General features: G+C 34.3%; 2 protein-coding genes across 4 annotated transcripts; one reads left to right on the top strand and one right to left on the bottom strand.

The window, feature by feature from the left end:
- Nucleotides 9,224–15,502, top strand: LOC105157685 (transcription factor MYBS3). 3 transcript variants are annotated; one of them, XR_002286721.1, is made up of 6 exons: nt 9,224–9,560; nt 11,051–11,490; nt 11,825–12,232; nt 12,989–13,109; nt 14,309–14,538; nt 14,742–15,502. XR_002286721.1 is itself a non-coding variant. In XM_011074125.2 (6 exons), exons 1-3 carry the CDS (start codon nt 9,314–9,316, stop codon nt 12,176–12,178), a joined length of 810 nt encoding a protein of 269 aa, XP_011072427.1. In that variant the 5' UTR covers nt 9,224–9,313; the 3' UTR covers nt 12,179–12,232; nt 12,989–13,109; nt 14,309–14,538; nt 14,742–15,492. The 3 variants fall into 3 exon arrangements, 1 of the variants encoding a protein (XP_011072427.1); XM_011074125.2 differs by having other exon boundaries at nt 11,282–11,490; nt 14,742–15,492; XR_847467.2 differs by lacking the exon at nt 9,224–9,560 and having other exon boundaries at nt 9,691–11,189; nt 11,282–11,490.
- LOC110011221 (NADP-dependent malic enzyme, chloroplastic-like) lies at nt 15,349–21,193 on the bottom strand. The gene is made up of 20 exons (XM_011074126.2): nt 20,975–21,193; nt 20,329–20,621; nt 19,523–19,643; nt 19,337–19,411; nt 18,968–19,119; nt 18,773–18,878; nt 18,506–18,571; nt 17,968–18,063; nt 17,796–17,867; nt 17,629–17,712; nt 17,346–17,444; nt 17,053–17,100; nt 16,904–16,957; nt 16,726–16,824; nt 16,510–16,599; nt 16,346–16,423; nt 16,156–16,230; nt 15,975–16,065; nt 15,751–15,879; nt 15,349–15,656 (listed from the first exon to the last, which is right to left on the bottom strand). Exons 1-20 carry the CDS (start codon nt 21,002–21,004, stop codon nt 15,568–15,570), a joined length of 1,947 nt encoding a protein of 648 aa, XP_011072428.1. The 5' UTR covers nt 21,005–21,193; the 3' UTR covers nt 15,349–15,567.

Genomic DNA, 23,155 nt, shown 5'->3' with positions numbered 1-23,155 from the left:
CAGTAAGAGGGTTTATATATATAGTTGCCAAGCCAAAAGTGTCTGCTTCCCCTACCCCCTCTCTCTGCGCACACACACACATTAGGACAGTGCAAAAAAGGTCCGAATCTTATGATAATTAAAGTCATTTTTTAACGTCTTTTCGCATTAATTATGCATCGTTTCGAGCTTTTTAATATTAAAATAGAATAATGAATGAGAGATTTCGAATCTTGTATCATACAATACATACGTAGCGTGAGTATTTATTCTTTAACAATTAACATCCTTCCATCGTATCGTCACTTTTCATTAATCATGCAAGTATTAATCTCTCTCAACTTTAAAAACACGTCTACAAAATCATAAATGATTGAAGTAACACGTGCCGGTATCACATGATGAATATAGCACTTGTTGAGTGAAAGAAAAAACAAGAATTCCAAGTGTCGAAAATTATTTTTTTATCAATAATTGGTGAAATATGATGAGAAGATTTTTCATTCAGAATCTCTCAAGTTTGCAATTTTGGGTTTTAGCGTCCGATACAATCTATCTATCTATCTACATCAACATGCACATATGCCAAGATGATTCCAAGCAAAGCAAACACGCCTAATTCTAATTCCAGTTGCTATACATATAGTACGTACCTGTAAGCAGCCAGCTTTCCATTTCGGAAAATATCAAGATTTCAGCTGTAAAAATATTCTGTCGGGAATGGACAAATACACACGACCTGTATATATTAAATAAAAAAATAAATTTATTGATTTTGTTTTAGGTTAGATTAAAAATACATAAATGCTCATAGTCTTTTATAAATTATAAATACTCACATTGAGGGGCGTTTGTGTAATGTTTTCTAGAGGAGGTTTGTGTAAACTTTGCCTCTAAATAGAGGGTATAGTTGTAATTAGAATCAGAAGTACTAAATACCTTTAATTTCAGCTAAAAACATTTTTTCATGAAATTAGGGGTATTTCATTACTAACTAGTTCTTCGCTGTTATTTGTTGCCCTATCTGAGCTTTTCTGTGCTGTTTTTTGTTTGTTCCTATATGGAGTCCTAGGAGGTTACTCATCCATATTGGTTGACGTTGGGACCAATATTTCTCTGGTTACCTTTTGGTTTTGTCACTTCTGTTGATCTCCTTTATCTAGTTGTTTGCTGTTTTATCTTTTGCAGGTCTTATGAACCCTTCCCAGAGATTCAAAGGCTGCTAGCCATACAAACATGTTCTCCACGGTTATACTTATGTTCATTATTTATCCTTTTGGAATATTACATACACTTTGGCTTGGCCTTTTTGTACAGATTTATTTGCAGGTGCTGTGCGATCCACGATATGGTGGGATAACAAAAACCTTTTTGACTTGCCTTAATTTCTCTACGACGCCTATTCGGGTCTTTTGTTGTAAGGGAGTAGTACTCCTTGTTTATTTTTACTCTATTTGTAAGGGAGTAGTACTCCTTGTTTATGATTTTACTAGAAATTTTAAGGAGGTAGCTCTTCCCGCTGTAATTATATTGTGCATTTTAATATAGAAGGACTGGGGACTCCGAAAAGCTCCCCCCACCTCTAGGTGGTTTTTGTTAAAAAAAAAAAAAACTATAACCTCAAAACATATATTTGTAATCTATACTAATAAAAAAGAACATCTCATTTTCACTCATAAATAGTGGTTATTTACACCACGGCACCAATTTTTTAAATAACCAAAAATATCTTTATTTTCAACCATTCCTACTCAAAGGCTTCTTCTCATCTATATGATTTAGATTATTTATCTATATACATATAAAAATTTCGCCCAAACTAATTTTTTTTTTGTATTTATAATATCTCTAAATTAGTTTAGTTTTATTCATTTGTTTTAAATACGATTTTTCAGTTTATATATTTTATTTTTATTTACAAAATATTTCAAAATATATACAAATATTTATTACATGCACGTAGGAATGACGTGATATAATGACTAATTTTATAAAAAATAAAAAGTATTTATATATTTTAACTAACATAATGAGATGTCAATGTAACTTACTCTAATTACGTAAAAAGTTTAATCGGAATCATTCACAGCCTAGCTAGGTAACTATTATTGCCATTTTTTATCCACATTTACCATGGATAAATTATATTCGACGGTTAGGTAAAAGAGTAAAAGCAATTTTTTTTTAAAAAAAAACAAGAGAAAATAAAAGTTGTTTGCAGAGATGGCGATGGGATTCAAATTAAAGAAAATCCGACCTATATAATAAAGGAAAAGATAAAAATTATTTATATAGCAAGGAGGGTCGGATTGCAGATGTTTGGAAATTTGAGAACGACCTATATATGGTTAGGCTTGTCGAATGACCATTTGTAAAGAATTTTCCATGTTTAAATCAATTTAAATAAGATAACAAGGAAAATACTGAATAATTTGGTGAAAGTGGTAATAACATATCATGATTCAAAATAACTATCAGGATATTTTTAGAGCCAAATATCCGTACAAATACGAGTTCACATTGCATGATCTCGAGCTCCCTAGTACAAGGTGATCGTACAGTCTTGATTTCGAACCCAAACCGAGGATCCTTGTCCTGTAAGGATATTTTGCCTCTATGAGGAGTATCTTGATCCTTTTATTACTATGACTGATATATTTCCATCAGGATGATGATGAATTTAGGTCAAATGAATACTCAAAAACCTAACTTATATATATACCAAAAAGAGAGAAATATTCATTATTTCAATGAATTCGAATTAAACAAATCTTGAATTCCATCTCTCACCACATGTACAATTAATGGGATGACAATGAATTCGAGTCAAATAAATTCTCAATTAAAAAAATCCAACTTATACACAAAAAAAATAAATAACAATTGTTAATTGGGAAGATATATAAATTGATAGCACCACGTGTCAAACCCTTGTCCGTGCCCGAGCATCGTAGGACAGAATCGAAGCAAAAGTCGGGCAATGAATAAAAGGTTGTTTTGCCGCCCAAAAAAGGCATGCATGCATGCACATTATCATCATTTAACTACATTATCAATTACTGTAATTGGGGGAAAAGAAGAGGGCATAAAACTCTCAAATCACTCAAAAAGGCACATATTCAAGAAGGGACACATCACTACTTTTGTTCATCATCTAATTCTATATTAAATAATCATCGGAATGATCCTACAAGTGGGTTCTCCAAATCCTATTCGACCATTACCTACATTCATTCATTTAATTATTACAAACTTCCATGTACTAGGATATGCTTTCACAGCAGTAAATATTTTGGTCATAATTAAATTCATAGTAAATCCCAATTAATTATAGTAATTAAAATTTAAATTTTTATCTTGATTTTGTTATTATCGTAGTAAATAATATTGATTTGGCCGTGATTATCAGACTATAGTAGTTTATAATATAGAAAATGATTCAACTACCTATTAAAAAAAAACATTTAAACAAACTTTTCTTTTAAAAAGAGAACTCTCTTTTATAGTTCCATCAATCATAGTCCGACATAATTAAAATAACTTAATCTATATCCATATTGAATTGTGACACGACAAGACGAGATGATGAAATGTACATATATTTATTTTTTATATACTAGCTATTGTCTCACGCGACAATTAATTTGCGTCCATAAAAATAATTAATGGATAAAAGGGATAAAATAATTAACACGATGATTATCACCATAAAGAATAAATATAATAGTCTATTAATAATTAAAAAAATACCATAGACTATTTTAAATAATTATATTAATACAAACATATTAGAATTTAATGTCCCGTACCAGGAACCGTCAATTTTAGGAGAAAAGAAACTTTTAATCTTAAGAAACTATGAACAGAAGAGAGAATAGGCATTTTATCTTCAAGTAGTAGTTTAATTTAGTTGTTGCCCTGTGTATATATCCTCCTTATGAAATGACATTTCTAATTACATCATACATGTCATCAATCACGAAAAGAAAGAATTGCCTAACACTCAATCATCTGATTTTTGGGGTTTACAAAAAGTCAACTCTGTTTTCACAATTTTTGTGTAAGAACAGTTGCTAGGGTTAAAAAGTGTACGTTATATTATTTTAATTTTTTGTGATTGTAAATCAGTTATAAGAATTCTGATTGAGATGCATAATATATGTAGAATTTTTTTGCCGGGTTTGTTAGATATATTCCAAATAAATTTTGCCGAACACCGTCTTAATGATATTGAGAAGATGATATATCCATACTAGAAAATAAGCAACATAAATTTATGTTAATGAAATGGAAAAACAATGGTTTATGGTAGGGTGAGGAGGAGATGGTGGGAGGGGAATATATTTGTTAGTATCAATTAATTACCCAAAAAAGGAAAAAGAATGAAAAGAGTAGTAGTCCAAATGTGAATGATGATTGACAGATGATCTTTTTGTGATGGTCCATGTCAAATCCCATGTCTTGTTTCTTGGTGCTTCCATTCTCCTTTCTGCATACAACAAACACACACTTGTTAACACACATACATCATTATTATGTGATGTGTTGTGTTGGGCAAGAGATACTCTCTCTATTCCTCATCCCAACTTTTTTACTTTCTCTTCATTTTTTCACAACATCAAATTTAAATATATTTATTGAGCTTCTTCTTTTGGATACAGTACTAAGAGTTTTCAAAACAATTGTTACAATTATAAATAGGTAATCAATACTCCCTTATGACAACTTTTGTAGAGAAAATGGGAGAGGTATTTATAATTTTTCAAACAACAATAAGATATTTGTAATTATGATCAATTTCAAGAGAACTGTTGAAATTAGTTGAAATAAGCCAGCCCTTCTTACATTCTTACAACATGGAATGTTGTACATCCTTAGTGAGGCTCGAATCATTACATTCAAGTGAAAAGTAACACTTTAACCACTAAAATTAGATATATTTCTTATAGAATAGTCTAAGTTGTTATATATATTTATTTTACTGTATCTATCTTTACGATACAAAGGTAGAAGTAATTTTAATTTCAATCTCATTGCCAATCACTTATGAACATCATGTTTGTGTCCTGATAAAAAAACAAATATATATATATATATATATATATGATTTTCTTGCTGACATGTTGAAAATATTGAATTTAAGTATTGCAATAGCTACTGATGCCTTATATTTTTTTTAATAAAAGATTAAATTACATCAATGTCCTCAGATGTTAGGTTTAACTACAGAAACACTTTATATTTTTTATAAAATTATAAATAAATACACCCCTGAGCAGATGTCAATATAATTTATCCTCAGAGTTGTCAGTCTAAGTTTTTGCTTTTGAAAGGGTATTGATGTAAATTATAATTACAACTTCAAAATATAATTTTTTTAATTTTATAAAAGATAGAGAATATTAATCTAATTTCTGGTAATAACTTTTGTTTGTGTATATGCAAAATGTGTGGTGACATCTGATTCTCCTGTACTAAAGTTGTAAGAAGAGAAAAGAAAGGAAGGCAAGGTATATAGTGGAGGTAGGGGTGGAGAATGGGATCAGAATGGGATTATGGGTTTTCCAGGCACAACCATTTGATTCTCATTTCCTGCATATGTTGCTGTCTCCTATGTTGATAAGAATCCCACCCCCTCCCTTCCAACCCTACTCCTAAAATCTCCATTTTATATATTAATTATATATGTCATTACCAAAAGATCTTGTAATAATAATAATACTATAATTTGTCTTTTTCTTTTTTTTCTAATTTCTTCCCTATCCAAACATATAGTATCATATGATAGTGAAGCCAATATCACATGTCTCACTACTAGCTACCTACCTTTATTTTTGTCAAAATTAAGTGATCATCTAAATTAAATACATCCATTTGGACATTAGTTATGATTTAATAGACGTTTCGTTGCAGAGTTTTTTTAGTCAAGTATGGTTTTTCGTTGTAGTTAACTGCTAGGACATAACGGCTATTGATTGACTGTTGTTTATTCAAGTGAGGCTAAAATATTGATTATCGTTAGAAACAATAACAAATGTTTTGACCGCCGAGTAAAATTGCGATGAATATTGATTGACCATAGTCAAAAGTTAAGTTTTTACGTCGATATCGTTTGTCAGTAATAGGTGACATTAATTTATTATAACTTTTGAATTATAATAATTAATAATATAGGGAATAAATTTTATTTTTATTTTTTGTGGATGAATTCACAAGGATTTAATTTCTTGCATATTTGAAAGGACAATAACCTTTGTTTTTCCTTCTCCTATTCCTGTAAGGGGAATGTGGGGGTGTAAGAGAATAATCCAAACTTTGTCATTTATATCAGGATTGATGCAATCATGTAAAAGTGCGACTTTAATTAAGGTTGCTTTTTTCATAATACCTTTATACACAAGACATATACATATTCTCCTCAACAGCATTTGTTCTTCCCATCTTTGCTTTGCTTCCTACATACATATGATTGAAAGGTAACATAAAATCTACGCTATTGGACAAGCTTTAATTCCTACCACCATTTCCCAATTCCTACAAATGAACCAACCAAAACATAGGATGTAGGATTGAATTTTTTGTTGTAAAGTCTATTTCGTTCATTATATATATATATTATGTATGTAATTTTTTTAAAAAATAAAATAAAATACTTGATGTCATCTTTATACGTTGTGCATATATTAACAAAGTAAAAGATGAAATAGGATTTGTAATAGAAAATTCAATTCGACAAGAACCTCATAAACTAAAAAGGATAAGAAAAGATATAACAAATGGTGTCTCATGCCAATGGCTGAAATTGAGGTTGTATTAACATGTTGGAAGTGTTCGAGTTCCATTAAATTTGTGGATATTTGTTTCACTCTAAGTGAGTTTATTGTAATTTATTTCACCATATAATTTTTATGTGATTTTATTGTTCTTTGCTATATTGGTGTACTAGAAAAAAATATAGCTTCAGTTATGGTTAATAGTAAAAAATCATGGTGGAGACTAATTAACCACGACTGCATAATTAACCGTTGTTTCTGAAAGTGAATCTAAAATATTTGCAACATCTAAAAACTGTGACAAAAATAGTTCAACCATAGGTAAAACCACAGCAAATGTTGATAACTATAGTCAAAATTTAAATTTTCACATCGATTTTATTTGACCGTGATAAATAGTATTGATTTACTACAGTGTTTAAGCAGTAAGAATTACGATATAGCGTATTAATATAATCATTGCTCAATTTTTTTTTTTAAAAAAAAAGAACAAAAATATCAGCAAAATATATAGAAAATAGTATATAAATAGAGATCCACAACGGATCAGCAACAATGATGGAGAGGCACACCATTTGTTGGGCTTGGGCCTAACCGCTATAGGGCTTGGGCCAGTTTGGAAGCTGGGCTGGAAATAAACGTCAAAACAATTGCAAAAACCATAAAGCTTCACCCATAATTGAACCCAATCCAATTTTTCATTACAAGTTTATATAAGAATGTTAATGAGGGCAGACTAGTAACTTTTTTTTGTTTGTGTCAATATTTTTCATCTAAACCTTAATGAAAGGAGGTCAAGTGTTAACAGATTATTTTTAGAGAGAGTATAGGTATATTTTCAAAAAATTTTGGGTAGAAATTGTAATTTTGAATTTTAAAGGGGATTTAAGCCGTGTAATTAACATATATAAATAAAAAAAATAAAAAAAAAAGATATAAAACAAACAAAAGAGAATATATACACACTATCGGTGGGGGGGTGGGGTGTTAGGTGAAAGCAGCCAAGAGAGAAACGTAGTATAAGGTGCATGCATGTCTCAATCCTGCATTCAGTGACACCTATGTATTTGTATCTATTCCAGGTGTCCAATGTTCTGGCACTATCAGAATTATCCAAATATCCTAATTTAATTCAATTTCATTCATTTATTTATAATTTAAAAATAATGATTAATTATATAGCATGATATTAATTAATTCACTCCTACTAATTTAATCTGAATAAATATTTTTGTTATTTTTACAAATCAAACTCATATATATGTCCTTGATTTTGGATGTAATTTGGTTTAATTGAACGCAAATATTTATACTCTAATTGGATTAATAGAATATTCAAATGAATAAGATTTAATTGTATTAAAAAAACACTATGATGTATAAATTGATTGAATTAAAATAGATATTATTTTGATAAAAAATTATCCCAAATTCAAATTAAACTTAAAATTAGTCATAAATCCTTTTCTTTAAGAAAAGGTTTTAGCTCCAACTTTATTTGTCACACTTAATTGAGTTACATATCAAGTGCATTATAAATATTTATAATTACTGTATAATTTAAAAAGAAATAACCGATCAAATAAATATGTAACATATTGTTGAGTCTCTTCCGACAATAAAAGGCCACGTTCGGGTTAACTTATAAGGTTTTCAAAATATTTTCTAAGATGTTTCAAAATTAATAAAATATTTTAATTAGTATTTGGTAAAACAAAATATTTAAGGGATATTTAATACACAAAAATGCAGCATAAATTTAAGTGATAACTATACTCTTCTTTTATGAGGTTTGGTCTAATTACACATAAATTCTCTGTGGTTTGGAAATTACATTAGTACTCCTGAGGTTTGATTCCATTTAACAAATAAGTCTTTTCGTTAGTCAAAATTTATCAAATTTGTTAATATTAACAAAAAAATCGAAAAAAAATCTGTATTTATCCATAATTAGCTTATTACTGACTTATTGCAAGTTAAATAAAGCTTTTAAAAATCAAATTATTCTTATATGTCTTCATTTTCACCAATACAAGGATAGTTTAATCCGAAAAAATAGTAATAAGTCAATTAGGGGTAAATATTAATTTTTATTCAATTTTTATGTTAATATCAGCAAATTCAGTGAATCTTGACTAGTAGAAAGATTTATTTATTAGACGAAAGCAAACCTCAAAGGTGCTAAATGTAATTTTAAATTATAGGAGATCTATATGTAATTACACCAAATCTTAGGATAGGAGAGTGTAATTATCCCTAAATTTAATATCAAAACACTTAAAGTTGACCACTCCATTAATCCGGGCAGGGGTAGATGAGTCATTGTGGTGTGTGTAAGAAAACACAAAGGAGTCAAACAAACGACAACCGCGTAAATCATAATAACCTGTAATTGTAATTATCCCCTTATAATCCCATTCTTAAACACGTCCAAAGCTACTATAAATTCACTTTTTCCTAGACTCCCTCGCTTCACATGCAAACACACACACATTTCTATACATCAACTTCATGTATCTATAATCCTCCTGTGTGTATATATAGAGTGAGAGGAGAGAACGATGCCTCGGCGTTGCTCCCATTGCAACAGCAATGGCCACAACACGCGCTCTTGTACAGCAAGAACAGGCGGTGGAGGAGGGCTGAGGCTGTTTGGTGTGAGGTTGACGGATGGATCCTTCATCAAGAAAAGTGCCAGCATGGGAAATATCTCGCATTTCCCCGGCACAGCGGATTCGCCGGATGGGTATCATTCTGATGATCTGGATCATGGATTTGCTCCTTGCCGCCGACCTCTGAGAAAGAAAGGTTGCGACTTTTTTTTTTCACCATAAAGAAAAGGTTTTTTTTTTTTTTTTTTTTGGGGGGGGGGGGCCCTTGAAAAAAGGTTTTTTTTTTTTTTTTTTTGGGGGGGGGGGAACCTTTGGATGTGGGAATAATATGGTGGATTTGTGTGAATTTCTTGCTTGTGGGTTTTATTTTGCATGTGGATCAATTTTCAAAGTTAACTACAAAAGCCCAGTGTTTGCATGTTGGTTAATTGAGTTAATTTGGTTTGAATGTTGTGTTTGTTAACTTTGCATGTGGGATTAATTGGGTTGGTTTTGTATTGATTCTTGGTGTTTGTGTTTTGCATGTGAATGAATTTCAAGATTCAGTGGAAGAACTTAATTTGAGCTGGTTAGTTTAGTTTGATTTGTTTGCTGAATTTAAATGAGGTGATCTAGTGTATTTCGCTGCTTTTGTTGGTATTGCATGTTTGAATACTTTGTTAATTTTGGGTTTTATGTTGATCATTGTGCTGGGCATTTGATTAATTTCAGGATTTAAGTGTGAAAACTCTGTTTAAGTTGATGAAAAGTGATGATTAACTCATTGCATGTTTTATACAGTCTGTCTGGAATGCTCTCTGTCTATGGAGATTGACTCTATATTGTTTAATAAAGGGCAGAAACAAAAAGTTGGAACCTTTTAGGTAATCTTGAATAACAAAAAATTGTTTTAAAATTCGCTTGGATTAAAGTTTAATAACTAACATTCATTGAATTCGTGCCCTTTTGGGGCCTTCCTTTGTCTTGCTTTTCTTTTTCCTTGTTTTGGTCGTGGTTTTAGCGGCGGTGGGTTGCCGGGGTGGGGTAGTGTGCTTTCTGTTACCATTAATTTCTGGAATGAAGTAGACATTTACTTCATTTTCACTCTGGTTTAGTTCTTTATTACTTTCGTGAGACATTCTTTTTCCCTGCTCATGTTATTGGATCCGCCTTTATGGGATATCGCGGATCTTTCAGGTGTGTCGTGTATCTTAATTTGTCTACTTAATATACGTGTGTGTTGGTTGTATATATCATATATACAATAACGACACGACATTATCACGCATAATAGGGTCATAACGACAAGCTAATGATTTGTCGGTCGTACGGCTTTGTCATTTCAGGCATATGCTAGAAGATGATCTTTCAGTTGTGCTGTGTATCTTTGTCTCTGACATTTGATGTACATGTGCGTTGGTTGTATATATCATATATACAATAACGACATGACATTGTCATGCATAATAAGGTCATAACGACAAGCTAATGATTTGTTGGTTGTACAGCTTTGTCATTTCAGGCATGTGCTAGAAGATGATCTTTTTGATGTGTCGTGTATCTTTGTCTCTGACATTTAATGCACGTGTGCGCTGGTTGTATATGTCATACAATAACGACACGACGTTATCACGTATAATAGGGTCATATCGCCAAGCCTAAGATGTTGGCTGTTGACGACAAGCTAATGATTTGTCGGTTGTACAGCTTTTTCATTTCAGGCATATGCTAGAAGATGAGTTCGAAGACCATTTTAGGCTGTAAAGATTACTTCCAAAGTATTAGGCAAATAAGCACCAGAAGGTTAAATTAACACAGAAGTCAACTCTGTATAGAGGAATCTCATGTTAGTTATCATATGCCATGAATTCATACATTATGGTAATGGATCATTCTTGTGCTTTGGCATGAGCACATTATCTGTTTTTCTATATGCAGGAGTACCCTGGACAGAAGAAGAGCACAGGCAATTCTTATTAGGTTTGCAACATTTGGGGAAAGGAGACTGGCGTGGTATATCAAGAAATTACGTTCCTTCAAGGACTCCAACTCAGGTAGCTAGCCACGCACAAAAGTACTTTATTCGTCAGAGCAATGCAAATAGAAAAAAGAAAAAAGCCAGCCTCTTTGACATCGTGCCAGACAAGGTCAGTATTGCTGCTTTTTTCTCTTTTATCTTGACTATATAATATGTCAAAACTTCCTCATCGAGGGAAAATTGCATTGTGAATAATTGGTTAATCCCGGCACCAAAATTTATTTTAAGTGCAGGTAATTTATATCTTAGCTTTCCCATTAGTTGTTGCTAATTTATTTATACATGTTCTCATGGCATGGCTGCTTTCTATCTTGACCTTCAAATAAGTGTCAAAATATTCCATTGTGTATTTTTTGGTAGAGTAAAGTGTTCACATGGCACATGTGTACCCCATCATAGAATGTATTACGGTTGCATGAAGGAATTTTTGGTTTGGATATCAGGAGAAAAATTCATCAACTCCAGAACAGTTTAGCTTCCCATCTCCTGTACTTGGTACCAACAATGAAAACCTCATGCTTTCTTCATCTCAAGAGGAAGATATGATCAACTCACCTTCCCTTGATCTCTCCCTCAAGCCCGCTTTTATGCCCTTTCCATTTCAACTATGGCCACCAAATGCATATTTTCCCAAGGATGATGGAGCAGGAACATCTCATAATCGAATCATCGGGCCAGAGTCAGTTGTTCCTGAAGGACAAGAACTGGTAAGCATGTCCCAGCTGACTTTAGGAGACACCAGCATTGTCCAATTCGAGTCTTTGCCACTCTCGCTAAGGCTACCTGGGAATCCGTAGAGGCAAATCAGCATTTTGTTCAAGAGCTTCATCAACAGTACAGACTCAAGCAAGGTGAAGCTAGACAATTCTGAGCAGTTTGCATCAGAAAATGGTTGCTCCCCCCCCCCCCCAACCAATCTCGTGTATGCTCACATCCTTCTCATTTAGTATAGTCTGGAGACTCCTTAAATACCTATCTGGTGATTTGGCTATAATTTTAATTTGTCTTAGCTGTAGATAGGTAAGAGATGAAGTAACAATGTATTAGTGCTGGTTTTTATCTTATGACCTGTTGTTTCTTTCATTTATTGTTCCCTTTTTTGATAACTCGTCCTTGCTTGCATTTTACTTGAATTTCAAGAATCATAAGGTATTAAATTCACATGTAATACTTAGCTGGCATTTTCTATTATAGAGAAAAGGCAAGATGCACAAATATTACAAACATCAAATAAAATATGGGCTTCATTCTCAGGGCCGAAAATCAGAATATATTTGGGTTGAGATCTATCTCGGCGAGGATTTATTTCTTATCAACTATGTACTTAATTATTTGTGACTCGTAAGGCACGCTGAGTAATGCATATTTGTACCTGCTAATGCTAAGGGAACTATTTCGCATCTCTTGCTTAGCTTCTTATACAAGTGCAGCTTAGCTGTAGCCATTTTGCTTTCCAGAATATGTTAGTATGTTTAATATCATTACCCGTGTGTCTTTACTCTTTTATGCTATCAATTGATTTAACCATTACTTACCTGTACTTCCGTGGAGTGCATTTACTGTTTTATGCTATCAATAACCATTATGTACCTGTATTCCATGGACAGAATTGAAATTTGCTATAAATGATTGGTCTTCAACTCTGAGGCAAGGAGACTCGTGGTTGTCCTCGAGAAACAAAAGTCACATAATCCACAACTCCAACTGAGCTGGCAACCATGCAAAGAGGTACGTTATTTGAGAAGACAATTGCTACGCGAAGTACACCAGAAATGTACTGCAGTACAAAATAAGCTTTTCAATGATTTAATGGATTAATGTTTAAAATATTGAAACTGCCCCTATTTCCTTTTAAGTTCATATTTTCCTTTCTATATCTGCTCCTCTTTTTGGAATTAGAGAACTGTTCAAAATGGTTGATTGTGGCAAACTCTTCATTTTGCGCATCTTTTCAACTTCAAATAAATGACTGCTAGTTTCATCCTGCAACTTAATCTTACTGGATTACTTCAACTTTGACGAAACCACTAATTCAGTTTCAATCCTGTTTTTTCTTCCTAATTCTAAGTTGTATGACTTTTGTGTCGTCGTCATCTTTCTTGATTCTTCTTTAGATGTCTATATGTATAATCCTATCATCCGCCAGAGAAGATTTCTATCTGCATTATATATGAGAAGTTCCTCTACATTTTATTTTGGCAATTTGAGATAGGCAAGATTAGCTGGATTTGCTTCCTATCTCTGTCACTCCCAAATTTCTTTGTTGAGGAAGCTTGAGAGAATGCTAGAAGGTCAGGAGATATTCTTCCAGTCTTTGCAGGAAATGAGTTCCATTTCTGTCTATCTCGCAGTGGTCCCCAAATATAGCCCCTCACTTGTAATACAAGTGAGACAGGATATCCATGATCATAACACCCATGAGCCGATATGAGTCTGTAAATGTCAAGGTATTGGTATATAAGCTTGTATTAGCTTTTTTTGGAGTGACTTGTATGGCCATATCAAACTATCTTTGTAGCTGCTTTTCATCTTATGGGCCAGTATGTTATTTCCTTTTTTCGTTTTTCTTTTAGGGCTGTACTGTTTTGCTTGTATTCAGAAACTCAGAAGCTATAAGATTTACAGGTAGGGAAACACAGCAATTTGTAGATAAACATTTTAAACATCAAACAAAACTTTAGGGTCTGAATCAGAAGATTTTAGGGCTGTTTGGATAGCTTTATGAGAGAATTTTACTTATCAACCATGTATGCGTCATTTAACAGATAATGCTGATATTAGCTGTTACAGATGGATTAATGCAAAGAAAACCATTTTATCTGTTGCTAGCAACGTTCTTGTACAAGCCCAGCTGTAATCACTTGAGCTGATTTAAGAGGCTTTACATTTTTCTGGTCTCTGATATATCTTCTCTTTCATGTTAACAGATCATCTGTGTTGTGGTTTCTAGAATACCACGGAAAAAAGATTATTGCCACGAATGCTCAGTTTCCACAAGCCAGGGAAAGGAGACTGGCAGGGGATATCAAGCTGTGAAACTTACGTCAAGTCCCGGAATTCAATCCAGTAGATAACCAAGACCGGATGCATAAATTAGCAAGACATTCCTTCTCGTAGAAAGAAGAGAATGAACCTGGTTAACATGGCCCCAGAAGTGGTATGTCTTGCTTCTCAGAGTATGCTGAGATTTCAAAAATGACTTGCATGACATTTAATTTTTATATTTAAGACAATCCCTTCTGCCCTTATTGATTCATTAATTACTTGTACTATTTTCACTTTTTTGGTGGAAGATGAGTGGTGCTGTTATAAAGATCACCTCATTCTAGACTATTTCTATCTTTTTCTTTCTAATTTCAGATGGATGGCTTTCCATGTCACTCTTGCTTGCTTGGCTACTTTCGGTGCAACTTCTTTCTCAACAAGGTCCTTTCACAATTAGTCGAGGTCTCTCACGGTCCAAAAATGTCTCAAGAAACTGGAAAGGAGGGCTGGATCTTGCAGTAGCTTCCCCACATTCGACCATCTCTTGTTTACACCTTTCAACTGTGTTCATCAGATGCAGACCCTAAGAGGATGATGAAGCAGGCATGGATATATTACGATCAGATCCTTAAGCTGAAGGACCTGCAGGTGGGAAGCGTTGGTCTTCATAGGCTTGTCCCAGCTGAGCCTCTGGGAGAGTTTTATGGATTTCATCAAACTTTATACTGGCCACGATAAAGCATGTGATGCAACTTCCCAACAAGGAAACATGGGACACATTCTTAACTCATTCCAACTTTACAAGCTTTTCATTTTTGTTGATCATGCAACCCGCTTGATGTTTTCTTACTTTTGGTTGTATTTGGATTAAAGGATTTAGAGATGTAGCTTCAAATTCAAATTTTCAGAAATACTAATTTTGCATCTCCGTTCAAATGCTTCCACTTTTCTAGTTATTTTTCTTTTTCCAAAAGAAAAAAAATAATAATAACTGTGTAGGAGTTCACTACCCAATCATTCGGGATTCAACTACATTTTACATTCAACCACCTTATAGCGTCTGCAAACGATTCGTGAATCTGTAAGTACAAGAAAACTGTAAGAAACGAAGGTTAGGACCAGAAAACATGAGAAAACTGAAGGCGAAAAATGTGGCCACTAAACCAGGGGAATGACAATATCTATGTCTTCTTGAACTGGTTCAACGATAGTTATGGTAATTGGGGCTGTACATACAGCTTTCTGCATATTCTACGAGATTTCTTGGTTGCGGTAGACGGGTCGCCAGGCCTGTAAGTGAAAGAAGAGCAAAAAATATTCAGACATAATGGATTACATGCCTCTTGCAAGTTTAGCACATCATATGACCGGAGAACGTTAGTACCAAGCTCGTATGCTTTAGCTGCTACTCTGGCTGCAATGTGGGCTGAAATCTTTCTGATGTTTGCAAATGGTGGATATATGAGTCCGTTATTGAGGTTCTCTTGGCTAACCTGTGTGGCTAATGCTTCCGCTGATTCAAGAAACAGAACAAGATTAGCAATGTGAATGAACTTTTACATTGTTGCTTACTTTTCCATGATATGCAGATGAACTTGGTTAACTCACAGGCTGCGAGAAGCATGTCATCATGGACACGTATTGCACCAGAAATTATCAAACCGAGGCCAAATCCAGGAAAGATGTAAGCGTTATTTGCCTAGACGATGAAACATTTTAATGAAGAAGTTAATACAAGGATCCCGAGTTTCACAACGAAATAAATTGAGGAAGGGATGTGAGACTTGACCTGGCCTGAAGCGTAAAGTTTGCCGTTATATTCAACAGGAGCAAATGGGCTCCCACTGGCAAAAATGGCTCGGCCCTGAACCATGAGTGGGACAGGAGAAATAAGTTGAAATTAACAAAATGGGATGAATAAGATTACTTTATGAAAGATCAATAGCGCATATTAAAGACTGAAGTTGTGATAACATTACCTGGCTCCATTTATAGGCTTCCTCAGCAGTACACTCGGACTGTGAGGTTGGGTTGGAGAGGGCAAGAATAACAGGTTTCTGGAACGAAAATTGTTCACTTTTGGAGTAAGTTGACTACAAATTTCCACATTAATGAAACTATTAGTTTATGACAAAAGATGTACCTCGTTATAGGATGCCATGGCCTCAACAACTTCTTTTGTAAAAGTTCTGCCTGCTCCTGATGATCCAATTAATACTGTTGGTCTAATAGCCTGTCATAAAAATGCAGGTAAGAAGCGCATATCATGCACTAGCTCGTTCATATTCTGGCAACAGATCTTCTATTCACACACACATACAAACATAGTCGGGGTGGGGGTGGGGAGTAGGGCTCTTACCTTCACAGCATCTAGCAAGTTTTTGACAGGTTCATGTTCATGGGCCCAGGGCCTCTTAAAATGTTGAAGTGAGTCCATACGGGACCTAACAATCAGCCCCTACAAAGAAGATCGTGAGTGTTCAAGATCAGATATGAAAATAAGAGAAAGTAGAACGAGAAATTATACGCTCAAATACTTTTGAGTCCACAAGCCAAATCTTCTTACGAGTCTCTTCCAATGGGGCACCCGTCTGCAGATAGAAGGAACTATAAATATTATTCACAAGTTTCCTTAATTTGATGTCAGCCTCATCGTGAAAATGCATAATGTGTATCATTATTTCACCTGCTTTGACATTTCAAGTGCTATGAGTTCAGCAATACCAGTGCCAGCCTGCATTGATAACAACAAGGAAGAAAGTCCAAAGCCCGCATCAGACTGGAAACGATGACACATGGTGCCAGTAAAAGAGATTCTAACTTCCCGGGCACAAGGGGCAAAACGAATTCTAAATATAAATGTTGGAATAGTGTTTACATCAACCATATGTCATCTACAACTCAAATTTATACTTCATTTGATGTACATTGAAGCAAAACAAGAAAGCAAGTATATTGAAATAAGTAGTTGAAACGCACCTCTCCAGCTCCAAGGAATAAGAATCTGTGTTCAGCCAAGGTCCCCGCTACTAAATTAAGTGCAGCCATAAGCCCTGCTAGGACCACAGATGCAGTACCCTGATGCAAATGAAAAGGTGCACGTTAATGATTAAAATACCAATAGCTATCTGAAAGTAAGCCACTTTACCAAGCCGGAGAACTGATGCATGTGTCTACACACACAAAACAGGAAAATAGAATATGAAGACACGGACGGAGTACATACTTCAGAATGTATACAGCGAGCAATTAACACAGTTACCTGAATATCATCATTGAAAACAAGATGTGTAGATCCATACTTCTCTAGGAGATCGAAAGCATTGTGATTTGCGAAGTCTTCAAACTGAAAGATTCTCAGTGGGAAAATATTGTTAAGAATCAGAATTGCAGAAAAAATGGGAAACACGATATTCAGAAGTTTCTAACCTGAATAAGGACTTTCTCTCCATAATTCTGCTTAACTGCAGACATGAACTCATCCATAAGCTCAGCATACTCCTGATTATGAAGATAAATTCAGTTTAAAGTTAGCTGGGAAATCTTGACTGCCTTTACGGCTCATTTTGATGAGTAGCACACTAAGTGACAGATCATTTACCTGCCCTGTAGCTCTTTTTCTTCTGAGCCCAATGTAAAATTCATCATGTAACAGCTGCTCGTTATTTGTACCGACATCAATTGTCACAGGCAAGCACTGGCATGAACCAAAAGTAAAATAGATACTATCAACAATTTTACCATAAATACAAACCAAAATAGCAATTTGGTGGAGCAGACACTGAAATTATGAGTTAAAAATGAAGTACAAAATTTCTTTAAAATGTTTCGGGCTGTGACCCATTCACCATCTCAAGACTTTAAGTACAAACTATGTGACCAGAATTTATAGATGTAAAGAGGTGAAGTCACTAGCATCTAGTTTTAATCCCCAGAAAACACACCAATAAAAAATGGAGAAGAACTCATGCAGCCTGGAGACATGGCGTTTGAGGCCACTTAGACTTTGTATCTAACATAGAACATATAGAAATGCAAGTTCGAACTAACTACACAAGGAAAGACTAAGATGGAACCAAAACACAATATCTGGATTAGTCCTTCAAGAAAAATGTAAAACTAGTCTTGCAGATACTTACAGCAGAAGGACGGATGCCACCAAGAGCTGTATATAAAGAAAGCTTTCCAACAGGTATCCCCATTCCCTGGTGAGATTAAAAAGAATTATAAATTATGGAAGAAATATGGAAGATACTACATGCTCTATTAAAGCACAAACATCAGAGTAAATGTAAGGGGCCGTAGTTGCATAAAGCTTTAAGTCAGTTGCTTCACAATAGCGATAAAACTCATATTTTTCAAAAAAATAAATAACAGGAAAAGGGAAGAAAGATCTATTTTTTTACCTGGCATCCAAGGTCCCCAAGTCCCAAGATCCGCTCTCCATCTGTCACGACAATAACTTGAATCTTCTTCTCAGGCCAATTTTTCAATACCTCAAGGATTTTCCCCCTGCAGATACTTCCTTTAATCAGTAAACTGTGATAAGGACCTTCCAACAACTAAACTCGGATCTCTTATACTACTTGGGTGATACATACTTTTCTTTCAGACTGATAAACAGACCCTGGGGTTGCCGGAAAATGCTCCCGTACTTTTGGCATGCTTCACCCACAGTTGGAGTGTAGACAACTGGAAGTAGCTCCTCAACATTGTCAATGAGAAGCTTGTAGAACAGACGTTCATTTCTCTCCTGAAGATGATGGCAAAAGTTTAAAAACCAGCAATGGATGGGATTTATTTGAAGGATTAAAAGTAAACTGGACGAATTAAGGGATTTCTAAAAGTAAGCAAACATTTAGTTGTTATTATGCATGTCCTGGAGTTTCATGGATGCCGCACATCACATCTACAAGTCTGTGAATGGAATAAAAAGATCATACAAACAACATAACCAGGTAAGTAGTCACCTGAAGATCCATCATTGCCATGTACCTTTGCAGTGGTACTTGGTATTGGCGCATATTGTGCATCATTTTCTTAACCTACTCAGTAGAATAACCCAAATATGCAATCAGAACAGTCACCAAAGCTGTAAAGACTGGAACATAAGAACCTTAGATCAGAAAATTGGAAGGCGGAGTCTATAATGTTACCTGGAGGTCTTGGCTGATAACCTCTGGAGGAAGTAGACCACGTAAAAAGTGAGCATCCCTCTCTTTGTCACTAAAGGCAAGGCCTTTATTGTAGCGGGGATCGCGCAACAATGGATACCCACTAAAAAAGGAGGAGAAATTATAGAAGTAAACAGATCACGATCTCAAACAAGAATTGTTGAATTATTACATGGTATACAGTAAACACAGAACACACAAGATTAGGCCAGAAAATTCCAGCCCATCACCGAAATTGTGTCAATACATTATTATTCTCTTTCATTTGTATTTAACTCTGGAAGCTCAACTAAAGTTAGAATCATCCGTTCATATGGCTATTAGGCTACCATAAAGCACTCCACCCAATAAGGAAAATGGAACCGTCATTTCTCTCTGCATAAGATTAAAGGTTATCAAGCACAAGAACTCAAAAGGCAATCATAATTAACTAACAACACTGCAAGAGATCTTATCTTACACTTAGTTGTGTTTTCCTTAACAAACTGAAAATCAGCCGTCGACTTGAGAAGGTAATCTTAAACGGTACTGAATAGAACATCTTGAAAACTATGAATAAGATCGACTAAATAAACATCAATTTTCATACATAAACACATAGCATACAATTCCTTAGTAAAACTTCAGCCAGAAAATAATTAGGGGGCAAAAGGCCTATAAACAGAAAACACAAAACGGAAATACATAAATCGTTGAAACTCCCCAAAACTTAAGAAAGCACACAACACAAACACACACTAAACAAAACAAAAAAGAAGAAAGAATTATAGAATAGATCGATTTATCACCTGGCAACACTGACAGTCCAGGGAGTAATGAACTGATCCTCCGTGGCGGTATCCTCACCGTACACATCTTCCACACCACCAGCAACGGAGGAACTTGAATCTTTCGCAATCCCCGATGATGATGTTGACGGAGGATTTGCTGTCATCTCCTTCAAAGTATTTTCCACTGCAAGGACGTTTCCATCTCTTGGCCTGGCATTTGAGCTCACAGCAGCCACCACCAATGGCGGAGCTGATTTATGTTTTTGCGCAGATTGTGTCAAGCTTTTGGACACCCCATAAAGAGGATTGTTCTACACAGAATCCAACAAAAACGAACCATTAAACCTCGGATTTCAAGAAAAAAAGATAATATTTGTTACATTTCCCCCCTTTGATGAATTGAACAGGGGATACTTTGGATTGCCAAAAAGATTTGATTTTTATAACTTTTCTTGAAACGGGTTGTTTCGTGAACTGAGATTCAGGAAACGGGCTGGGCTAGTTTTCCAATCTGAGATCAGAACACCAAAAATATCACGAAAATGAACACATAAAAATGCGAGCTTGTGAAATCCGGGGGAGAGCAGAAGAAATTAAAAACATGACAAACAGTAAAAACCGGTTAAAGAATAGCCGAAAAGGAATGAATTTTGAGTCGAATTACCCGAGTGCTGCTCCCATTTAATGAAAACATGGTGGCAGAAAAATCTGGGAAGAGAATGTTTGGTCTGTATGTGAGCAATGTTGTTAAGGCAGTGCCAAGAGCAAGGAAGAGAGAAGAGAGAAAAAAACAATAAACAGAAAGAGAGTATGGTAGGGGTAGCTCTCCTTCTTATTGTGATCTCCTGCTCTTTCCTCCTTTGTCTCTCTCTCTCTCTCTCTCTCTCTCTCTCTCATCAAGCTTTCTCTCTCTCTCTCTCTCTCTCTCCCCTCTCCCTCTCTCCTTCTCTCTCTCTCCTCTCTCCTACTTGTACCTTTGAGCTCGCTTTTTATCAGGGCAATTTATATCACAAGGTTTATGACTGACACAAGGTTTATGACTTGTTCTCTCTCTCTCTCTCTCTAAAGTGAGTGAGACGTAAGAGCCGTGACAATGATGTGTTTGAACTCAATAGAAATGAACCATGATCGCAATCATCAAAATAAGGCAGACAGCAAAGTTACACATGATAATCTCATGTATAATCCACCATGTAATGATCTGGCATCATCACTACGTCTATCTATTGTGATATTCACACAAAATTAATCTAGTAATTATTATATTTTTATTTTTTAAAAAATTAAACCATAAACAATATTTTATTTGAATCAAAGTAATCGACCACCTAAAGCTAACAGAATTCTTACTTGGCGAACGATCAGACGTTCAGATCCAGACAAGTTTTTCGAACTGAACTAGTGAAAGTTGGCTTGCATACACAAATATTAGATTAGCTAAAGGTCTTCCAAAGTTTAAATTAGAAAAAGGTACAAGCTTATAAGGTATGGCACTATGCCATGTCTCACAAAGTAGGAACTGATAGTAATTAATGCTTATTACACACCTGTAAAATGGACATCCAATATATATTTATAGGCACTTATATGTCAGAATTCGAACAGGTCATGTGCCAGTATAGCAACCATTGGATGAGAGCCAAATTAATGAATATCCTAGCGGGTCGTGGGTTTGAGTGGGTCGAGTCGTATAGATCTTTGGATTATTTTCTTATTTTGTTGAAGGTATATTGATTTTTTTGGTTGAGTTGGTGTATTTTTCTTGTCGATACTCGATATCTTAAACTATTTTTTAATTTTAAATTAATTCAATCTTTCTTATTTTTCTTGGCAAATCAATTTTCAGAAAAAGATCTATTTCGCCGACCAGAACCAAAACAATAAATCAATTTTCAAGATTTAAGGTTGGCGACGAACTCTTACATATGCAACCGCTAAGAACACGTACTTGTGTTGTCTTTTTCTTTCATTCTTGATGATAACATGACTTTCTTGAAATATGCATAAGCATTTGTCTGCATGGATGCTTATTTCATGAATTGCTTCAACAACGAGGTGCATGCGCCAATATATTATTGTTTGCTTGTGAAAATGAAAATAAAAATTGAATTTCAGAATGAAAAATAAAGCCAAAAGAGCAAATTGGATTTTTCACTGTAGATATTATTGTATATTTTGCTCCATTTAACATATACATATCATGCAGATAAAAATTTTTCCCAAATAAAATGCATGATGCCATCTTTATATATGAAACGTGTGTATATTGAATGAAATAAAAGATGCAATATAATTTGAAATAAAATGATCCAATCTGCCAAACGAGGCCTTAAAAATCAAGTTCATATAGGAATTTTGAGGCTATTATTTGGAAAATTCTTACCCATATCAGGTTTAGTCGAATCAAACTAATTACAAGATAAGTGTATCACACTTATGATATGATTGGTCACTTTTCCTAAACTGTACACCAATTATACGACTAGTATATTACGCTTATCTTGTCATATAATTAGTTCAAATTTGATCGGATCAGGTTCAAACTAGAATTTTTGGTGTGTTTGGATTGGTGGAAATGGTTAAAGAATATGTTTCTTTTTCTTATCTATCAAGAATCCTATTCTCACTTCTTTTATGTTATTTGGCGCATTGTTTGGAGTTTAAAGCGATAAAAATTGGGTAGTGAGAATGATTCGTTTCCCCTCATTGTATATTCTGCTTAATTTACGTTGATGAATTCATTGCAAAGTGATAGGTTCAGACATCCTAAAATTTCCACTTAACAATTTTACACCTCAAAAATCAAGAAATTACAAAATAAGATAAGAATTCTTGCGTTTTTAAA

Source organism: Sesamum indicum, linkage group LG3, assembly GCF_000512975.1.
Source record: "Sesamum indicum cultivar Zhongzhi No. 13 linkage group LG3, S_indicum_v1.0, whole genome shotgun sequence".
NCBI classification, from domain to species: domain Eukaryota; kingdom Viridiplantae; phylum Streptophyta; class Magnoliopsida; order Lamiales; family Pedaliaceae; genus Sesamum; species Sesamum indicum.
Note: the sequence above shows the minus strand (reverse complement) of the source record. Positions and strands in the feature narration are given on the sequence as shown.

Bases quoted from the DNA above. Each gene is read 5' to 3' on its own strand.
- LOC110011221 (XM_011074126.2), bottom strand. From the start codon at position 21,004: ATGTTTTCATTAAATGGGAGCAGCACTCGG. The intron at 17,445-17,628 runs GTAACTGTGTTA...CATTTGCATCAG, and splicing joins TTTTCAATGATGATATTCAG to GGTACTGCATCTGTGGTCCT. The intron at 15,880-15,974 runs GTGAGTTAACCA...TTCTTGAATCAG, and splicing joins TGACATGCTTCTCGCAGCCT to CGGAAGCATTAGCCACACAG.
- LOC105157685 (XM_011074125.2), top strand. From the start codon at position 9,314: ATGCCTCGGCGTTGCTCCCATTGCAACAGCAATGGCCACAACACGCGC. The intron at 9,561-11,281 runs GTTGCGACTTTT...TTCTATATGCAG, and splicing joins CCGACCTCTGAGAAAGAAAG to GAGTACCCTGGACAGAAGAA. The intron at 11,491-11,824 runs GTCAGTATTGCT...TTTGGATATCAG, and splicing joins TTGACATCGTGCCAGACAAG to GAGAAAAATTCATCAACTCC.